General features: G+C 33.5%; 2 protein-coding genes across 2 annotated transcripts in view; one reads left to right on the forward strand and one right to left on the reverse strand.

Annotated features, from left to right (window-relative positions):
• Nucleotides 1–18135, reverse strand: part of nnt (nicotinamide nucleotide transhydrogenase) — a 109731-nt gene extending 91596 nt beyond the window's left edge. Inside the window, exons 1-3 of the mRNA XM_061966369.1 lie at nucleotides 18070–18135; nucleotides 7078–7282; nucleotides 3844–4073 (exon numbers count right to left, since the gene is read on the reverse strand). Coding sequence (XP_061822353.1) covers nucleotides 3844–4073; nucleotides 7078–7231 — 384 coding nt within the window. The 5' untranslated portion in view covers nucleotides 7232–7282; nucleotides 18070–18135. The remainder of the gene's footprint in view (nucleotides 1–3843; nucleotides 4074–7077; nucleotides 7283–18069) is intronic.
• ccdc80l2 (coiled-coil domain containing 80 like 2) overlaps nucleotides 17598–20330 on the forward strand; it is a 49266-nt gene continuing 46533 nt past the window's right edge. Inside the window, exon 1 of the mRNA XM_061966371.1 lies at nucleotides 17598–17741. The gene's annotated coding sequence lies outside the window, so the exon portion shown is untranslated. The remainder of the gene's footprint in view (nucleotides 17742–20330) is intronic.

Genomic DNA, 20330 nt, shown 5'->3' on the forward strand with positions numbered 1-20330 from the left:
CTTGGGAGCGACTTGTGACTTGAATTCCCTGGGAGGAACAACTGGTCCAAAACGCAACAATTGTCAAAGTACTTTTTTCTCTTGTTTTTATAGAAATGCAATATTTGTGAGAAAAAAGTTATTTTACAAGAATTGTGTAGAAATATTTTAAGAAAAAATCTTTAGAGAAAAAGTATTTTTTTAAGAAAAAAAGTATGCTATTTTATATGATTAAAGCCAAATATGTTGTGGATTTTGTTTTAAAGTTTTAATATTCTGAGAAAAACTTGTACAATATATTTTTTTTAATTTTCTGAGGAAGAAAAATATTATTTTACTTCACAAAAACTGTAAGTTTTTTTTCCAAAGTTGCAACATTATGAGAAAAAGTTTTGTCGTACTTATTTACAGTCAAATGTATTGTGAAAAAAATATATTTTTTTAGAAAAATGTAATAAAAAGTATTTGACAAGAATTGTGTGGAAATATTTAAAGAAAAAATATTTTGAGAAAATGGTTACATTTTTTTAAGGAAAATGATTAAAGTCAAAAATTATGTCGGAATATTTTGAGGAAAAAGTTAAAAACGTACAACAACAAATTATACCATTTTACAAGATAAAAATCAAACATTGTCAAAGTACTTTTTTCTCTTGTTTTTATAAAAATGCAATATTTGTGAGAAAAAAGTTATTTCACAAGAATTGTGTAGAAATATTTTAAGAAATTTTTTTTTTGAGAACATAGTTTTGTTTTGCTTTTAAGAAAAAGCAAACCGTTTCACATGATTAAAATCAAATATTAACATATTGTGGAAAAATGATTGAGAAAAAGTTTTGTCGTACAAAACATTTTTAGATATATTTTTAGAAAAATGCAATAAAAAGTATTTGACAAGAATTGTGTGGAAATATTTAAAGAAAAAATATTTTGAGAAAATGGTTACATTTTTTAAGAAAAATTATTCAAATCAAAAATTATGTCGGAATATTTTGAGGAAAAAGTTAAAAACGTACAACAACAAATTATACCATTTTACAAGATAAAAATCAAACATTGTCAAAGTACTTTTTTCTCTTGTTTTTATAAAAATGCAATATTTGTGAGAAAAAAGTTATTTCACAAGAATTGTGTAGAAATATTTTAAGAAAAAATCTTTAGAGAAAAAGTAATTTTTTAAGAAAAAAAAATGCTATTTTATATGATTAAAGCCAAATATGTTGTGGATTTTGTTTTAAAGTTTTAATATTCTGAGAAAAACTTGTACAATTTTTTTTTTAATTTTCTGAGGAAGAAAAATATTATTTTACTTCACAAAAACTATAAGTTTTTTTTCCAAAGTTTCAACATTATGAGAAAAAGTTTTGTCGTACTTATTTACAGTCAAATGTATTGTGAAAAAAATATATATTTTTAGAAAAATTTAATAAAAAGTATTTGACAAGAATTGTGTAGAAATGATTTAAGAAAAAATATTTTGAGAACATAGTTTTGTTTTGCTTTTAAGAAAAAGCAAACCATTTCACATGATTAAAATCAAATATTAACATATTGTGGAAAAATTATTGAGAAAAAGTTTTGTGGTACAAAACATTTTTAGATATATTTTTAGAAAAATGCAATAAAAAGTATTTGACAAGAATTGTGTGGAAATATTTAAAGAAAAAATATTTTGAGAAAATGGTTACATTTTTTAAGAAAAATTATTCAAATCAAAAATTATGTCGGAATATTTTGAGAAAAAGTTAAAAATGTACAACAACAAATAATACCATTTTACAAGATAAAAATCAAACATTGTCAAAGTACTTTTTTCTCTTGTTTTTATAAAAATGCAATATTTGTGAGAAAAAGGTTATTTTACAAGAATTGTGTAGAAATATTTTAAGAAAAAATCTTTAGAGAAAAAGTAATTTTTTAAGAAAAAAAGTATGCTATTTTATATGATTAAAGCCAAATATGTTGTAGATTTTGTTTTAAAGTTTTAATATTCTGAGAAAAACTTGTACAATATATTTTTTTTAATTTTCTGAGGAAGAAAAATATTATTTTACTTCACAAAAACTGTAAGTTTTTTTTCCAAAGTTGCAACATTATGAGAAAAAGTTTTGTCGTACTTATTTACAGTCAAATGTATTGTGAAAAAAAAATATTTTTTTAGAAAAATGTAATAAAAAGTATTTGACAAGAATTGTGTAGAAATGTTTAAAGAAAAAATATTTTGAGGAAATGTTTACATTTTTTTAAGAAAAATGATTAAAGTCAAAAATGTTGTGGAAAACTTTATTTTTTATTTTTTTTAAGTTGCAATATTCTGAGAAAAAGTAAAAAATGTACAACAAAAAATTAAACCATTTTACAAGATTAAAGTCAAATATATTGTGAAAAAGTATTTTCTCTCTTTTTGTTTTTAGAAAAATTCAATATTCGGAGAAACAAGTTATTTTACAAGAATTGTGTAGGAATATTTTAAGTCAAATATATTATTAAAAAAAATATTTTTTTTCATAGAAAAAAACTATTATTATTGTGAGAAAAAGTTCTCATTGTACAAAACTTATGTCGGAATATTTTGAGAAAAACTAAAATTATACCATTTTACAAGATTAAAATCAAACATTGTAAAAGTATTTTTTCTCTTGTTTTTATAAAAATGTGAGAAAAAAGTTATTTTACAAGAATTGTGTAGAAATATTTTCAGAAAAAATATTTAGAGAAAAAGTAATTTTTTAAGAAAAAAAGTATGCTATTTTATATGATTAAAGCCAAATATGTTGTGGATTTTGTTATAAAGTTTTAATATTGTGAGAAAAACTTGTACAATATTATTTTTGTAATTTTCTGAGGAAGAAAAATATTATTTTACTTCACAAAAATGATGTAATTTTACAATATTAAAGTCAAATATATTATGAATAAATGTATCTTTTTATTTTAAAATTTTTTATTATTGTGAGAAAAAGTTGTCATTGTTCAAAAGTTATGTCCGAAAAGTGAAAAATGTACAACAAAAAATTATACCATTTTACAGGATTAAAATCAAACATTGTGAAAGTATTTTTTCTCGTTTGAAAAATGCAATATTTGTGACAAAAAAGTTATTTTACAAGAATTGTGTAGAAATATTCTAAGAAAAAATATAAAGAAAATAGTTTTGTTTTGTTTTTAAGAAAAAGTATGCCATTTTATGTTTTAAGTCAAATATATTGTGGAATTTTCTCTTTAATTAAATAAAATGTAAAAAATGTTCATGAAAAAAAGTTGCAATACTGTGAGGAAAAAGTTGTCAAACAATTTTTAGTAATTTTTCGAGGAAGAAATTGTATGTAATTTTACAATATTAAAATCAAATATATTATGAATAAATGTATCTTTAATATATTTTTTTGTATTATTGTGAAAAAAGTATTCTTTTGAGAAAATCTACAAGAAAAATTATACCATTTTACAAGATAAAGTCAAACATTGTGAAAAAGTTTTTTTTTCTGTTTGTTTCTAGAAAAATGGAATGTTGTGAGAAAAAAATCTTACAAGAATTGTGTAGAAATATTTTATGGAAAAATATTTTGAGAAAAAAAGTTGTACTTTTTGAAGAAAAAAGTACTGCATTTTACATGATTCAAGTCTTTATAATTACGGACTATAAAACGCTACTTTTTCCCTACACTTTGAGCTCTGCGGCTTATAAAATAGTGCGGCTAATTGATGGATTTTTCTTCGCCGACGGCCATAATGTAAATAGTTTAAAAACAAAAAAGCAAATACACAGAAAATTTGTGTTTTTCTTTGTGCTATGGCGCCATCTTTTGGACAAGTTCGCGCACTGTGCCCTTCTGTTTGGACTGAGCTTTCAACCGGGCCTACCTTGACCAGCACATCTGACGCCAGGACATCTTTGAGGTCTTTAATTGCAGCCCCCGCCTGAGAGTACTGCTCATCTGGAAACTTGGAAAAGTCCCCAGCGCCGGACTCCACCACGACATTGAAGCCCTGTTTGATGAGCGCCTGCACGCCGGCGGGGGACAGCGCCACACGCCGCTCGTTCTGGAAGATCTCTTTAGGGACGCCGACTGTGACTTGCTTGTAGGGAATTCCTGGACAGAAGAAGACCACGACTCAGAGACAGCTTTCACACTCTGAAAAATATTTTTCAAAATATATACTGTGTACATACATACATACATATATATATATATATATATATATATATATATATATATATATATGTATATATATATATATATATATATATATATATAAATGGCTGTGGATTATGAAGGAGGAAGTGAGTGTGGGAAAGAACACCTGGCAACACCAGGCAGGTGTTGGTGCTCCCATGTTGCAGATGACTCATCTACTTTAGTCATGGAGTAATCCATCCATCTTCTTCCGCTTATCCGAGGTCGGGTCGCGGGGGCAGCAGCCTAAGCAGAGAAGCCCAGACTTCCCTCTCCCCAGCCACTTGGTCCAGCTCCTCCCGGGGGATCCCGAGGCGTTCCCAGGCCAGCCGGGAGACATAGTCTTCCCAACGTGTCCTGGGTCTTCCCCGTGGCCTCCTACCGGTCGGACGTGCCCTAAACACCTCCCTAGGGAGGCGTTCGGGTGGCATCCTGACCAGATGCCCGAACCACCTCATCTGGCTCCTGCATTTATTCAGCTTCGGTGCACATTTTAGGGAAAATAGTTGGAAAAATAAAGTTTTTTGTACTTGCTTTAACCTTCTTTACCTTCTGTGACTGTCTTAACTTGGCTTACCTTTTTGGTTCCTTTTTTAACCCCTATATTTTACCTTCTATATTCCTTACTTTACCTTTTATTTGGATACTTTTACCTTTTATTCACTTTTTATTTTGTTGAATGACTTTCTATTGAACTTATTTACATCTATATAATTTGTTTACCTTCTATTTAACTTGTTTTACCTTCACCATTTATTTACCCATATTTAATTTGTTTACCTTATATTCAACTTATTTTTACCTTTTATTTCACTTATTTACCTTGAATTTACCTCTATATAATTTGTTTTACCTTCTATTTAATTTGTTTTACCATTTATTTACCCTATATTGAATGTGTTTACATTCTATTTAACTTGTTTTACCTTTTATTTACCTTCTATTACCTTTACTTTTTATTTGCCGTATATTGTATCTATATTTAATTTTTTTTACCTTCTATTTAACTTGTTTTACCTTTTATTTACTTTCCTTATTCAATATTCCCTTTTTAACTTTTTTTAATTGAATAAATAATAAATAAATGGGTTATACTTGTATAGCGCTTTTCTACCTTCAAGGTACTCAAAGCGCTTTGACACTATTTCCACATTCACACACACATTCACACACTGATGGCGGGAGCTACCTTACTTTTATTTTAATTTACCTTTTAGTTTTAGTTGTATCTAACTTGAACCTTTAAGTCAACTTTCTTTACCTTCTATTTACTAATTTTACCTTTTACATTTCTTCTTTTACCTTCTATTTAACATTTATTTATCTTCTATTAAACTTGTTACCTTCTATATCCCTTTTTTACCTTCTACTTAACTTAATCATTCTATATTTACCTGTATGTATTTATTTTATCTTCTATTTAACTTATTTTACCTTTTATTTAACTTATTTACCCTATATAATTTGTTTTACAATCTATTTAACTTGTTTTATCTTTTATTTACCTTCTATTACCTTTACCTTTTAATTACCCTATATTTTATCTATATTTAATTTGTTTACCTTGTATTTACTTTCCTTCTTCAATATTCATTCTTTAACATTTTTATTTACCTTACTTTTACCTTTTAGTTGTATCTATCTTTAACCTTTAAGTTAACTTTCTTTACTTTCTATTTACTAATTTTACCTTTTACATTTCTTCTTTCACCTTCTATTTAACTTGTATTTACCTTCTATTAAACTTGTTACCTTCTAGATCCTTTTTCTACCTTCTATTTAACTTATTCACCCTTAAATTTACCTATATGTATTTATTTTCCCTTCTATTTAACTTGTTTTACCTTTTATTCAACTTATCTAACATTTTATTTACATTCTCTTTGCCTTCTCTATTACCTTGTTTTGTCATCTTTTACCTTCATTTAACTTATTTACCTGTATTTATTTTTACCTTTTATTTATCTTGTAGTTACATGAAATTTACCTTCCTTCTTTTATTATTCTTTTATTTACCTTTTAGTCGTACTTATCCATCTTTAACCTTTTAGTTAACTTTCTTTACCTTCTAATTATTAATTTGACCTTTTACATGTATTACTTTACCAAGTATTTAACTTTTATTTACCTTCTATTAAACTTATGTTACCTTCTATATCCCTTCTTTTACCTTCTATTTAACTTATTCACCCTATATTTACCTGTATGTATTTGTTTTACCTTCTATTTAACTTGTATTACCTTTTATTTACATTCTATTTACCTGCGCTTTTACCTTGTTTTGTCTTCTTTTACCTTTAATATCCCTTATTTTACCTTGTTTTTTTTTTACCTTCATTATCTTATTTGACCTTCTATATGACTTCTTTAACCTTTTATGTACCTTCTATTTAACCTTATCTTACCTTTTATTTACCTTCTTTTATCTTCTATATTCCTTCCTTTACAATGGATGTACCCTTTGCCTTATTTTAACCTCTAACTTCTTTGACCTATTTACCTTTTTATTTACTACTTTACCTTCTATTTATCTTCCTTAACCTTCTATAGTCCTTTAACCTTTTAATTACCTTATTGTACATATTATTTATTGGTTTACCTTTAATTTAAAGTTTTTTTCACCTTCTTTTACATTTATTTCACTTCTTTTACCATCTTTGACATTCTAGCCAACTTATTGTACCTTCTTTTTGTGGTCCGGACTTTATAAACTTTTATTATTCATCCATTCATTTAAGGATTAATGGAAGCAACAGAACATGAATTGAAGCAATGTTCTGATCTAAAAGCACTTTAGGAGCTTATGCAACTTGCGGGCATGTGTGCCTCGGTCTTTGAATAGCAGACTGGTGAGACAAACAGTAGCAAGATCGTGCCAGCATCAGCCAATCACACGACAGGACGGGATGAAAAACTCTACCTGGACTGGCGCATCTTCCCAGGACTTGATGGGTCCTGAAGAAGCGCACGCAGGCGGTCTTGATGGCGGGGCCGCCGCCTACTTTCAAGCAGGACGCCCCGCTGAGGATGGGGGCGGAGCATGTGGCTGCAAAGACGCGTACCAGGTGGGCCATGGTGCACCCTCACGCACGGCAGGGGGCTCAGCAGGACAGACGGCTCTCCTCCTGGGGTCCACACAATCATTCAGTCATTAGAAGGTAGAACAAATAAAAAATGGTCATTTTTCCACCATTTCCACATTTTTCAACCGACGATTAGTAAAGGATATGTGTCGATAAAGTGCTTAATATTTTCTCATTAAATGTAATTTTTTCCCCCCCATTTTGACAGAAAAAATATATGTGCTGCTTGAAATTGCATACATTTTAAACTTTAAAAGTATCCAATATTGCAACAAATATTACAGTATATTATCATACTTTCCAAACATGTTTTTGTCTAAGTAAAAATACTTCACTTTACAGCATCTACCCATCAAATTAATAAAAATGACAATACATTTTTACATTGTTCTTTACACCATATTACTGTAAATTGAAAAAAAAACTACTATAATTTTACTTTTTCTGTTGTCTGACCTGACAGTTTTTGTCAAATCTACGGTTGTTGTTTGAACGGTGTATTTACTGTAAATGTACATTTGTTTTTAAAGTAGAACAACTGGCAATTAAGATGCCAGAAAAAAAAAAAAAAAAACTTGTACTGTTTTTCCATTCACAATATGATGTTGTAAAAAAACAATGTTAATTTAACACAAAAATTCGGGCAAATAAGCTGCCAGATTTTTCCGTAAACAGTTTTTCTATCTACCGTAAAATGTTGTAAAAAAAAAAAAAAAAAAAAATAAAAAACACTATATTTCACAGTAACATTTTGTAAATGTAAAAAATATACTGTAAAATGGACGGTCTACTTAAAACAATTTATATAATTAGGGCCCGCATGGCCCATTGTATAAGGACTCCCAAAGGGAGTCCTTATACAATGGGACATAAGGGGACATAAGAACACTTATAGAAGAACGCTTATGGAAGAACACTTATAGAAGAACACTTGTGGACTCTCTCCAACACTTATAGAAGAACACTTATGGAAGAACACTTATGGAAGAACACTTATAGAAGAACACTTATGGAAGAACACTTATAGAAGAACACTTATAGAAGAACACTTGTGGAAGAACACTTATAGAAGAACACTTATAGAAGAACACTTATGGAAGAACACTTATAGAAGAACACTTATGGAAGAAGACTTATGGACTCTCTCCAACACTTATTGAAGAACACTTATAGAAGAACACTTATGGAAGAACACTTATGGAAGAACACTTATAGAAGAACACTTATAGAAGAACACTTATAGAAGAACACTTATGGACTCTCTCCAACACTTATGGAAGAACACTTATGAAAGAACACTTATAGAAGAACACTTAAGGACTCTCTCCAACACTTATGGAAGAACACTTATGAAAGAACACTTATAGAAGAACACTTATGGACTCTCTCCAACACTTATTGAAGAACACTTATAGAAGAACACTTATAGAAGAACACTTGTGGACTCTCTCCAACACTTATAGAAGAACACTTATGGAAGAACACTTATAGAAGAACACTTATAGAAGAACACTTATGGACTCACTCCAACACTTATGGAAGAACACTTATGAAAGAACACTTATAGAAGAACACTTAAGGACTCTCTCCAACACTTATGGAAGAACACTTATGAAAGAACACTTATAGAAGAACACTTATGGACTCTCTCCAACACTTATGGAAGAACACTTATGGAAGAACATTTATGAAAGAACACTTATAGAAGAACACTTATAGAAGAACACTTATAGAAGAACACTTATGGAAGAACACTTATGGAAGAACACTTATAGAAGAACACTTATAGAAGAACACTTATGGACTCTCTCCAACACTTATGGAAGAACACTTATGAAAGAACACTTATAGAAGAACACTTATGGAAGAACACTTATAGAAGAACACTTATGGACTCTCTCCAACACTTATAGAAGAACACTTATGGAAGAACACTTATAGAAGAACACTTATAGAAGAACACTTATGGACTCTCTCCAACACTTATGGAAGAACACTTATGAAAGAACACTTAAGGACTCTCTCCAACACTTATTGAAGAACACTTATAGAAGAACACTTATGGAAGAACACTTATGGAAGAACACTTATAGAAGAACACTTATAGAAGAACACTTATGGACTCTCTCCAACACTTATGGAAGAACACTTATGAAAGAACACTTATAGAAGAACACTTATGGAAGAACACTTATAGAAGAACACTTATGGACTCTCTCCAACACTTATGGAAGAACACTTATGGAAGAACACTTATAGAAGAACACTTATAGAAGAACACTTATGGACTCTCTCCAACACTTATGGAAGAACACTTATGAAAGAACACTTATAGAAGAACACTTAAGGACTCTCTCCAACACTTATTGAAGAACACTTATAGAAGAACACTTATGGAAGAACACTTATGGAAGAACACTTATGGAAAAACACTTATAGAAGAACACTTATAGAAGAACACTTATAGAAGAACACTTATAGAAGAACACTTATGGACTCTCTCCAACACTTATGGAAGAACACTTATGGAAGAACACTTATGGAAGAACACTTATAGAAGAACACTTATAGAAGAACACTTATGGACTCTCTCCAACACTTATGGAAGAACACTTATGAAAGAACACTTATAGAAGAACACTTATGGAAGAACACTTATAGAAGAACACTTATAGAAATAACTTTAATAACTTGTACTGTTTTTCCATTCACAATATGATGTTGTAAAAAACAATGTTAATTTAACACAAAAATTCTGGCAAATAAGCTGCCAGATTTTTCCGTAAACAGTTTTTCTATCTACCGTAAAATGTTGTAAAAAAAAAACAAAAACAAAAAAACCCACTATATTTCACAGTAACATTTTGTAAATGTAAAAAATGTACTGTAAAATGGACGGTCTACTTAAAACAATTTATATAATTAGGGCCCGCATGGCCCATTGTATAAGGACTCCCAAAGGGAGTCCTTATACAATGGGACATAAGAACACTTATAGAAGAACGCTTATGGAAGAACACTTATAGAAGAACACTTATAGAAGAACACTTGTGGACTCTCTCCAACACTTATAGAAGAACACTTATGGAAGAACACTTATGGAAGAACACTTATAGAAGAACACTTATAGAAGAACACTTGTGGACTCTCTCCAACACTTATAGAAGAACACTTATGGAAGAACACTTATAGAAGAACACTTATAGAAGAACACTTATAGAAGAACACTTATAGAAGAACACTTATAGAAGAACACTTATGGACTCTCTCCAACACTTATGGAAGAACACTTATGAAAGAACACTTATAGAAGAACACTTAAGGACTCTCTCCAACACTTATGGAAGAACACTTATGAAAGAACACTTATAGAAGAACACTTATGGACTCTCTCCAACACTTATTGAAGAACACTTATAGAAGAACACTTATTGAAGAACACTTATGGAAGAACACTTATGGAAGAACACTTATAGAAGAACACTTATAGAAGAACACTTATGGACTCTCTCCAACACTTATGGAAGAACACTTATGAAAGAACACTTATAGAAGAACACTTAAGGACTCTCTCCAACACTTATGGAAGAACACTTATGAAAGAACACTTATAGAAGAACACTTATGGACTCTCTCCAACACTTATTGAAGAACACTTATAGAAGAACACTTATTGAAGAACACTTATGGAAGAACACTTATGGAAGAACACTTATAGAAGAACACTTATAGAAGAACACTTATGGACTCTCTCCAACACTTATGGAAGAACACTTATAGAAGAACACTTATAGAAGAACACTTATGGACTCTCTCCAACACTTATTGAAGAACACTTATAGAAGAACACTTATTGAAGAACACTTATGGAAGAACACTTATGGAAGAACACTTATAGAAGAACACTTATAGAAGAACACTTATGGACTCTCTCCAACACTTATGGAAGAACACTTATAGAAGAACACTTATAGAAGAACACTTATGGACTCTCTCCAACACTTATGGAAGAACACTTATGAAAGAACACTTATAGAAGAACACTTATGGAAGAACACTTATAGAAGAACACTTATAGAAATAACTTTAATAACTTGTACTGTTTTTCCATTCACAATATGATGTTGTAAAAAACAATGTTCATTTAACACAAAAATTCTGGCAAATAAGCTGCCAGATTTTTCCGTAAACAGTTTTTCTATCTACCGTAAAATGTTGTAAAAAAAAAAAAAAAAAAAAACCACTATATTTCACAGTAACATTTTGTAAATGTAAAAAATGTACTGTAAAATGGACGGTCTACTTAAAACAATTTATATAATTAGGGCCCGCATGGCCCATTGTATAAGGACTCCCAAAGGGAGTCCTTATACAATGGGACATAAGGACCTATTGAATTTGTAAGGTTTTATTAGGGACCGCAATGTCCCTTTGGGACAGAGGACCCTATTGTATTTCGTGTGTTTTATTATTATTCCGCCGCCTCTTTGAGCTGTAATTTGACCCCCTTAACATGCTTCAAAACTCACCATATTTGACACACACATCAGGACTGGTGAAATTTGCCATTGAATCAAAAAACCAAACCCCAAAATTCAAAATTGCGCTCTAGCGCCCCCTAGGAAAAAACACAGACAAAACTGCTTGTAACTTCCAGTATGAATGTCGTAGAGACATGAAACTAAAACCTATATGTAGGTCTGACTTAGACCTAGATTTCATACATTGATATTCTTCAGCAAAAATCAACAGGAAGTTGGCAATTCCCCCTTCAAAACAAAATTTTAGTAAAAACAGTCACTTTTGCCTCTTTGAGCTGTAATTTGACCCCCTCAACATGCTTCAAAACTCACCAAACTGGACACACACAATAGGAGTGGCAAAAATTGCGATTTGATAAAAAAAACAACAACCCCAAAACTCAAAATTGTGCTCTAGCGCCCCCTAGGAAGAAAACACAGACACAAGTGCTCCTAGGAAGAAAACTCAGACAAAACTGCCAGTAGGAATGTCTTAGAGACATGAAACAAAAACCTCTATGTAGGTCTCACTTAGACCTACATTTCATAAATTGACAACCCCCAGCAACAATCAACAGGAAGTTTGCAATTCCCCCTTCAAAACAAAGGTTTTGTAAAAACCGGTCACCTTTTTTCAAACATTATCTCCTCTGAGCGCGTTTGTCGTGTCGGCTTCAAACTAGCACAGGAGAGAGATTGAACCCTTCTAATTAAAAGTTGACCAAAGAGTTTTAATTACTGCTCCGGTTTGGATTTTATGTGCCGTCAAAGTCGGTCCCGTCCATCGCTGCTTGCAGCTTTAATTATTCTTTATTCTTCCGCCGCCACTTTAAACTGTAATTTGACCCACACATCAGGACCTGCGAAAATTGCCTTTAAAAAAAAAAAACCAAACCACAAAACTCAAAATTGCGCTCTAGCGCCCCCTACGAAAGAAAAAAACTAGACTGCCTGTAACTCCCACTAGGAAGGTCGGAGAGACATGAAACAAAAACCTCTATGTAGGTCTGACTCAGACCTAACTTTCATAATGGTACATTCTCGGGCTAAAATCAACAGGAAGTTGGCAATTCCCCCTTCAAGACAAAAAAGTACTAAAAACAGTCACTTTTGCCTCTTTGAGCTGTAATTTGACCCCCTTAACATGCTTCAAAACTCACCGAACTGAACGCACACATCAGGACTGGCAAAAATTGTGATCTAATAAAAAAACCTAACCCCAAATCTCAAAATTGTGTTCTAGCGCAATTTTTTAATGAAACGCACAAAAAACTGCTCCTCGGATGAAAAAACTGACAAAACTGCCTGTGACTCTCCCTGGGAAGGTCGGAGAGACATGAAACAAAAACCTCCAAATTGACAACCCCCAGCAAAAATCAACAGGAAGTTTGCTATTCCCCCTTCAAAACAATTTTTTTTGTAAAAACCGGTCACCTTCCTTCAAAAACTATCTCCTCTGAGCGCGTTTGTCGTTTAGGCTTCAAACTAACACAGGAGAGAGATTAAACCCTTGTGAATAAAATAACAGAACAGCTTTTTAATACCTGCTCCGGTTTTGATTTTATGACCCTTCAAGGACCCGCTGCGCTGATGCTGCTGCGCTGCTGTTTTTTTAAGATGGCTGCTTAAAAGCAGGAAGCACCAACGTGCCCACACAATGCAGACAAGGTAGGTACACTAGACAAAAGTCTTGGGACACTTCAGACTAAAAGTAGACAAAAGTATTGGGACACTTATGACTACCACTGGACAAAAGTATTGGGACACTTAGGACGAAAACTGGACAAAAGTATTGGGACACTTACGACTAAAACTTGACTAAAGTATTGGGCCACTTGGGACTAAAACTTGACAAAAGTATTGGGATACTTAGGACTACCACTGGACAAAAGTATTGGGGCACTTAGGACTACAACTGGACATAGTATTGGGACACTTGGGACTACAACTTGACAAAAGTATTGGGGCACTTAGGACTACAACTGGACATAGTATTGGGACACTTGGGACTAAAACTTGACAAAAGTATTGGGACACTTATGGCTACCACTGAACATAAGTATTGGGACACTTACACTGTACAAAAGTATTGAGACAATTAGGACTAAAACTGGACAAAAGTATTGGGACACTTAGTATAACAACTGGACAAAAGTATCGGGACACTTACAACTACAACTGGACAAAAGTATTGGGACACTTGTGACTACAACTTGACAAAAGTATTGGGACACTTATGACTACCACTGGACAAAAGTATTGGGACACTTACAATGGACAAAAGTATTGGGACACTTAGGACGCATACTGGACAAAAGTATTGGGACACTTACACTGGACAAAAGTTCTGGGAGACTTAGGACTACAACTTGACAAAAGTATTGGGACACCTATGAATACCACTGGACACAAGTATTGGGACACTTAGGACGGACACTGGACAAAAGTATTGGGACACTTAGGACTACCATTAGACAAATGTATTGGGACACTTAGGACTACAACTGGACTAAAGTATTGGGCCACTTGGGACTAAAACTTGACAAAAGTATTGGGATACTTAGGACTACCACTGGACAAAAGTATTGGGGCACTTAGGACTACAACTGGACATAGTATTGGGACACTTGGGACTAAAACTTGACAAAAGTATTGGGACACTTATGGCTACCACTGAACATAAGTATTGGGACACTTACACTGTACAAAAGTATTGAGACACTTAGGACTAAAACTGGACAAAAGTATTGGGACACTTAGTATAACAACTGGACAAAAGTATCGGGACACTTACAACTACAACTGGACAAAAGTATTGGGACACTTGTGACTACAACTTGACAAAATTATTGGGACACTTATGACTACCACTGGACAAAAGTATTGGGACACTTACAATGGACAAAAGTATTGGGACACTTAGGACTACAACTTGACAAAAGTATTGGGACACTTAGGACGCATACTGGACAAAAGTATTGGGACACTTACACTGGACAAAAGTTCTGGGAGACTTAGGACTACAACTTGACAAAAGTATTGGGACACCTATGAATACCACTGGACACAAGTATTGGGACACTTAGGACGGACACTGGACAAATGTATTGGGACACTTACACTGGACAAAAGTATTGGGACACTTAGGACTACCACTAGACAAATGTATTGGGACACTTAGGACTACAACTGGACTAAAGTATTGGGCCACTTGGGACTAAAACTTGACAAAAGTATTGGGATACTTAGGACTACCACTGGACAAAAGTATTGGGGCACTTAGGACTACAACTGGACATAGTATTGGGACACTTGGGACTAAAACTTGACAAAAGTATTGGGACACTTATGGCTACCACTGAACATAAGTATTGGGACACTTACACTGTACAAAAGTATTGAGACACTTAGGACTAAAACTGGACAAAAGTATTGGGACACTTAGTATAACAACTGGACAAAAGTATCGGGACACTTGTGACTACAACTTGACAAAAGTATTGGGACACTTAGGACGCATACTGGACAAAAGTATTGGGACACTTACACTGGACAAAAGTTCTGGGACACTTAGGACTACAACTTGACAAAAGTATTGGGACACTTATGACTACCACTGGACAAAAGTATTGGGACACTTAGGACGAAAACTGGACAAAAGTATTGGGACACTTACGACTAAAACTTGACTAAAGTATTGGGCCACTTGGGACTAAAACTTGACAAAAGTATTGGGATACTTAGGACTACCACTGGACAAAAGTATTGGGGCACTTAGGACTACAACTGGACATAGTATTGGGACACTTGGGACTAAAACTTGACAAAAGTATTGGGACACTTATGGCTACCACTGAACATAAGTATTGGGACACTTACACTGTACAAAAGTATTGAGACACTTAGGACTAAAACTGGACAAAAGTATTGGGACACTTAGTATAACAACTGGACAAAAGTATCGGGACACTTACAACTACAACTGGACAAAAGTATTGGGACACTTGTGACTACAACTTGACAAAAGTATTGGGACACTTAGGACGCATACTGGACAAAAGTATTGGGACACTTACACTGGACAAAAGTTCTGGGACACTTAGGACTACAACTTGACAAAAGTATTGGGACACTTATGACTACCACTGGACAAAAGTATTGGGACACTTACAATGGACAAAAGTATTGGGACACTTAGGACTAAAACTGGACAAAAGTATTGGGACACTTAGTATAACAACTGGACAAAAGTATCGGGACACTTACAACTACCACTGGACAAAAGTATTGGGACACTTACAATGGACAAAAGTATTGGGACACTTAGGACTACAACTTGACAAAAGTATTGGGACACTTAGGACGCATACTGGACAAAAGTATTGGGACACTTACACTGGACAAAAGTTCTGGGACACTTAGGACTACAACTTGACAAAAGTATTGGGACACTTATGACTACCACTGGACAAAAGTATTGGGACACTTACAATGGACAAAAGTATTGGGACACTTAGGACTAAAACTGGACAAAAGTATTGGGACACTTAGTATAACAACTGGACAAAAGTATCGGGACACTTACAACTACAACTGGACAAAAGTCTTGGGACACTTGGGACTAAAACTTGACAAAAGTATTGGGACACTTATGACTACCACTGGACAAAAGTATTGGGACACTTACGACTAAAACTTGACTAAAGTATTGGGCCACTTGGGACTAAAACTTGACAAAAGTATTGGGATACTTAGGACTACCACTGGACAAAAGTATTGGGGCACTTAGGACTACAACTGGACATAGTATTGGGACACTTGGGACTAAAACTTGACAAAAGTATTAGGACACTTATGGCTACCACTGAACATAAGTATTGGGACACTTACACTGTACAAAAGTATTGAGACACTTAGGACTAAAACTGGACAAAAGTATTGGGACACTTAGTATAACAACTGGACAAAAGTATCGGGACACTTACAACTACAACTGGACAAAAGTATTGGGACACTTGTGACTACAACTTGACAAAAGTATTGGGACACTTATTGACTACCACTGGACAAAAGTATTGGGACACTTACAATGGACAAAAGTATTGGGACACTTAGGACTACAACTTGACAAAAGTATTGGGACACTTAGGACGCATACTGGACAAAAGTATTGGGACACTTACACTGGACAAAAGTTCTGGGAGACTTAGGACTACAACTTGACAAAAGTATTGGGACACCTATGAATACCACTGGACACAAGTATTGGGACACTTAGGACGGACACTGGACAAATGTATTGGGACACTTACACTGGACAAAAGTATTGGGACACTTAGGACTACCACTAGACAAATGTATTGGGACACTTAGGACTACAACTGGACAAAAGTATTGGGACACTTATGACTACCACTGGACTAAAGTATTGGGACACCTACACTGGACAAAAGTACTGGGACACTTAGGACTAATACTGGACAAAAGTATTGCGACACTTGGGACGAAAACTGGACAAAAGTATTGGGACACTTAGGACTAGCACCTGACAAATACGCGGGCCCGACCAATGCTGCTTGGGGAAATAGTCTTTGGCCCTCAGTGGAAAAAAGTTTGGGCCCTTGATTGCCATGTCAGAGAGATGACCTTGTTGTCAACTTGGTTATAAATCAATCAAGAGATCAATAAGTCATCAATTGAAAACAGTCAAAAAACAAAGTAGTGATAGTAGCAAGCGTGCTGCGTTCAAATGCATTTCTAAAAAGTCGCTATCAAACAATTGACCACGTCACCAACGATTCGCCTGACGAGTTTAAATGCTTAGTTTGAACGGCAAGTGTGCTCACTACATCCAATTTTCCTCCTTTTATTGCATATACTAGTGTACTTAAGTATACTTAACAATGAACGCCGCCGTTGTTTTTGTTGTTTCATTCAACAATGGTTCCCAAACGCCACACGAGTGTCATTCAGGCGACCCGGTAAGTGAAAGGAACATATGTTGAATTTTTTTTTTATTGAAAAAAAACAACAACATGATTTTTCTTGTGTTTTATTCATGTTGACCTCTATTTTATTTATTTATGTTTTTATCTCCTATGTCCTCTCCAGCCCGCTGGAAGGGGGGGGGGGGGGGGGTGTAGCTAGCATGGCGCTAGCATAGCATGCTAGCCGCGGATAAAGCACATCTGTTTAAGCGTAAATTAAATTAAATACTTCAATTGTTCATAAAAAACGCATGCACGGCGACGCGATGCACGCCATTAAGTAGAAAAACCACGCGGGTCGACGTCAGATATCAGCACTGACCTTAGCAGGCGCTCCGGTGTCTTTTTTTTTTTTTTTCAAGTCTTTGCAGCTCAGGCGAACTTTGTGTCGACCCGGAAGATGTTAGCGGTGGGACAATTATTATTAAATCATAATTAAAAAAAAAAATTGTATTCGCTTTATTCATTACACTCGTTATATTAATATATTTGTGGGGGGTATTTCAACACAAATGGTGACAACATCGTATTTTTATGATTAATAAAACACTATCTAATCAGCTTTTATAAAAAAAAAAAAAAAAAATTAAATAAATAAATTCACAATGAATTCTTCCTCTCCCACTATGCTAACATTCTAATAATGAGGACACATTCGCGTTTTTTTAATTTATTTATTAAAATGTCAGAGATATGCCTTAAAATAACGCACTCGAAACAAAATGAATTTCTCGTTGTGTCCACTGAGCGGTGCTGTTTCACACTTTGTAGGGAAAAAAACATGTTTTCTGCTTGTGTCCACTAAGAGGCGCTGTTTCACTGTTTAATACACCAGACACAAAGTCAAAGCCTGGGAATATTATGCATTAAAAAACACTTGATCGTTTCTTACTAAATGTTTTATTTCCATTTCAACATTAAAAGACATGCACGGCATGCAATTGCATGTCTTTTAAACTTTAATATTGCCGAATATCGCAAAATATTCACACACATTGCAAAACATTTTTTGTTAAAATAAAAAAAAATGCTTGACTTATGATTTAGTTTAGTGTCATGGTGGTTAGTTTAGTGATTTAGTTTAGTGTCATGGTGGCTAGTTTGGTGATTTAGTTTAGTGTCATGTGGTTAGTTTGGTGAAATGTTTAGTGATTTAGTTTAGTGTCATGGTGGCTAGTTTGGTGAAATGTTTAGTGATTTAGTTTAGTGTCATGGTGGTTAGTTTGGTGATTTAGTTTAGTGTCATAGTGGCTAGTTTGGTGAAATGTTTAGTGATTTAGTTTAGTGTCATTGTGGCTAATTTGGTGATTTAGTTTGGTGTCATTGTGGTCAGTTTGGTGAAATGTTTAGTGATTTAGTTTAGTGTCATGTGGTTAGTTTGGTGAAATGTTTAGTGATATAGTTTGGTGTCATGGTGCTGGTTTGGTGATTTAGTTTAGTGTCATGGTGGTTAGTTTGGTGAAATGATTAGTGATTTAGTTTAGTGTCATGGTGGTTAGTTTAGCGATTTATTTTAGTGTCATGGTGGTTAGTTTGGTGATTTAGTTTAGTGTCATAGTGGTTAGTTTGGTGAAATGTTTAGTGATTTAGTTTAGTGTCATTGTGGCTAATTTGGTGATTTAGTTTAGTGTCATGGTGGCTAATTTGGTGATTTAGTTTGGTGAAATATTTAGTGATTTAGTTTAGCGTCATGGTGGTTAGTTTGGTGAAATGTTTAGTGATTTAGTTTAGTGTCATGGTGGTTAGTTTGGTGATTTAGTTTAGTATTGTGGTGGTTAGTTTGGTCAAATGTTTAGTAATTTAGTTTAGTGTCATGGTGGATAATTTGGTGATTCAGTTTGGTGTCATGGTGGCTAGTTTAGTGAAATGTTTAGTGATTTAGTTAAGTGTCATGGTGCTTAGTTTGGTGATTTAGTTTAGTGTCATAATGGTTAGTTTGGTGAAATGTTTAGTGATTTAGTTTAGTGCCATGGTGGTTAGTTTGGTGATTTAGTTTAGTGTCATGGTGGTTAGTTTGGTGATTTAGTTTAGTGTCATGGTGGTCAGTTTGGTGAAATGTTTAGTGATTTAGTTTGGTGTCATGGTGCTAGTTTGGTGATTTAGTTTAGTGTCATGGTGGTTAGTTAGGTGATTTAGTTTAGTGTCATGGTGGTTAGTTTGGTGAACTGTTTAGTGATTTAGTTTGGTGATTTAGTTTAGTGTCATGGTGGCTAATTTGATGATTTAGTTTGGTGTCATGGTGGCTAGTTTGGTGAATTATTTACTGATTTAGTTTAGTGTCATGGTGGTTAGTTGGGTGAAATGTTTAGTGATTTAGTTTAGTGTCATGGTGGCTAATTTGGTGATTTAGTTTAGTGTCATGATGGTTAGTTTGGTGATTTAGTTTAGTGTCATGGTGGTTAGTTTGGTGAACTGTTTAGTGATTTAGTTTGGTGATTTAGTTTAGTGTCATGGTGGCTAATTTGATGATTTAGTTTGGTGTCATGGTGGCTAGTTTGGTGAATTATTTACTGATTTAGTTTAGTGTCATGGTGGTTAGTTAGGTGAAATGTTTAGTGATTTAGTTTAGTGTCATGGTGACTA

The sequence above is a fragment of the Nerophis lumbriciformis genome, linkage group LG11, assembly GCF_033978685.3.
Source record: "Nerophis lumbriciformis linkage group LG11, RoL_Nlum_v2.1, whole genome shotgun sequence".
NCBI classification, from domain to species: Eukaryota; Metazoa; Chordata; class Actinopteri; order Syngnathiformes; family Syngnathidae; genus Nerophis; species Nerophis lumbriciformis.